The 2,500-nt window shown below is 39.4% G+C and overlaps 1 protein-coding gene across 12 annotated transcripts in view; it reads right to left on the bottom strand.

The window, feature by feature from the left end:
• LOC144957107 (uncharacterized) overlaps positions 1-2,500 on the bottom strand; it is a 75,362-nt gene that overhangs the window by 36,549 nt on the left and 36,313 nt on the right. For all 12 annotated transcript variants that reach the window (XM_078888084.1, XM_078888082.1, XM_078888077.1 and 9 more), the window contains 2 exons: positions 2,270-2,368; positions 585-697 (listed from right to left, as the gene is read on the bottom strand). In XM_078888084.1, the coding sequence (XP_078744210.1) occupies positions 585-697; positions 2,270-2,368 (212 nt within the window). The remainder of the gene's footprint in view (positions 1-584; positions 698-2,269; positions 2,369-2,500) is intronic.

Here is a 2,500-nt window from a genome sequence, read left to right as displayed (position 1 = left end):
TAGCTCGGGATAGAGAAGGATGGAAACTGTTTGTCTGTGGCCTATACCCTGACCCAGGGTGAAAAAGGCAATGATGATGATGATGATAGAGAAGGATGGAAACTGTTTGTCTGTGGCCTATACCCTGACCCAGGGTGAAAAAGGCAATGATGATGATGATGATAGAGAAGGATGGAAACTGTTTGTCTGTGGCCTATACCCTGACCCAGGGTGAAAAAGGCAATGATGATGATGATGATAGAGAAGGATGGAAACTGTTTGTCTGTGGCCTATACCCTGATCCAGGGTGAAAAAGCAATGATGATGATGATAGAGAGGTGGAAACTGTTGCTGGCCTATACCTGACCAGGGAAAAGCAATATGATGATAAGAGGGGAAACTGTTTGTCTGTGGCCTATACCCTGACCCAGGGTGAAAAAGGCAATGATGATGATGATGGAAACTGTTTGTCTGTGGCCTATACCCTGACCCAGGGTGAAAAAGGCAATGATGATGATGATGAATAAAGGGAACTTTATTTCTAAATGTTCATACCTATTTCCCCTCGTCGGGAGGAGACAGACCTCCACAAAGTGTGCACGTACCTTTATCAATACCAAAATCTGGTAAGGTTGTGTCAGGCTCAATTAAACCTTTGGAGACCAGAATCTGTTCGGTGATAACCCTCGTTAAATCTAGGACTGTCTGGGTTTGCTGACTGGAAAACGAAACAGAAGAGAGAAAATGAAAACAAAGGCATATACATATTCTTCTTGCCTACCATTTATAGATGGAACGAAATTGGCGTAACGTATCTCTTTGTGATCGTTTTTATGATAGTCATTTTAGTGATTGGTTCACACTAAATTTTATCAAATAAAGTATATCTCATCCGTCTCTAGTGTTTCATTCATCCTGTTTCGTTGATAAAGGGGAAACCCGAAACGTCCATTGTATCTGTTTTCGTATATACATTAAATTGAAGCTTACATTCAATTTCACATTGTTATTTATTTCTTCGAGCTTCGAGCAGCACCATTTAATTCATATCAATCAGAGTATTAACGATTTAGGTTACACAGTGTTGTGCGATGGTATATTTAATTTGGCTGGTGGCTGTTGTGAGTATTTTTCCTAAACGCTTAGCATGATTTATTTGACTTTGGAATTTTCCACTACCTGGGTCGCGGAGTCTGATAGACATTATCAATTTTCATCGCTTGTCCTCGATTACATCCTCAAGCTCCAAAGCTTATTATAAGATTAGTTCAACAATTTTCCATCAATACGCTTCAACAGTCGCAACGTCACTTCCCTCGTAATGACGCATGGTAACTTAATAACTGCCTCTAAACTATCGGAACAATGGCGGCCGCCCTTATGAAATATTTCTCCGACGAGCATTAAAGCGTATCCAGAGGAAAAAAAAACATTATAAATCTGATCATATTTTGACTTTTACTCATTCCGATCACAAGACATATGAAAAGTTCTAGCCAGCATGAAGAATAAAAAGTAACGATTTTCTTTGTTTAGAACCACTATGGCCTCCGTTTATGGGCGACGTGACATCAGACTATTGAATCCAATTTCTCTTTTTTCTTTTTCTAATTTCTCTTAAATCAAATGAAGATCGGGTCTCAAACTTGAGGTTTCTACATTTTTTTTTATTTGAGTTTTTTTATATAGCGCAATTTCCACTAAACGTGCTCAAAGCGCTTTACAAGGGGTCCCTGGTCAACAGCAACATTTAACATGTAGGACGGGACATAACGCCTGTTAGGCGATAGTACAATTTTTTCGGACAAAGACAACGCTGTTAACGACCAGGTACTCATTTTACACCTGAGTACGGTGAGAGAATGTGAGTAAAGAGCCTTTTCCAAGGACTCAACAATGCGCCGAGCTCGAGGCTCGAACCCAGGACCTTCCGATCCGAAAGCTAGTGTCATACCACTAGACCACATAGCCGCACCATAGCAATCAAGAAGAGGTTTAACCGTTTTATAGTACATTTAGGGATCATCCAATGATTCAATACCGTGGTTTTAGCTTGCAGGAATTATTAAATATTATTTACAAGACTTAACTTTAGGGAGAATTCGACAAGTGAAGTAAAAGTTTGAAGTCAATAAGATATTGGCAGATTTTGAAAGCTACCTCATCAGATCATTTCTTCAGATGGTTTAAAACAGCAACAGCAACAGTTATTAAGGTGAAATAGTGTCTTCTTTTGTCGAATCAATGTTGTCACATAAATTCATTTTTTTATCTCTCTAGAAAGACTCACGCCTGGTTTTCCTGCACTGTCACGTAGTCCATCACTGTTTGTGCCAGGGTCTTCCCCATGCCCATGAAGTCTAGGATGTTGAAATGACGACAGTTGTCCCTATGAATGAAAAATAAAGTGAGCATTTATATTGATAGTTCGAAGATGACGTCACTCATGTCTTTGTTATTGTTTTTTGCCATCCGTGTTTATGAGTAAAGCTCACTGAACTGTATTAACCCGACTATAAAC

This window comes from Berghia stephanieae, chromosome 11, assembly GCF_034508935.2.
Source record: "Berghia stephanieae isolate SIO BIC M18660-M18661 chromosome 11, UCSD_Bste_1.3, whole genome shotgun sequence".
In the NCBI taxonomy this organism is placed as follows: Eukaryota; Metazoa; Mollusca; class Gastropoda; order Nudibranchia; family Aeolidiidae; genus Berghia; species Berghia stephanieae.
This window is presented reverse-complemented; position numbering and strand designations above follow the sequence as displayed.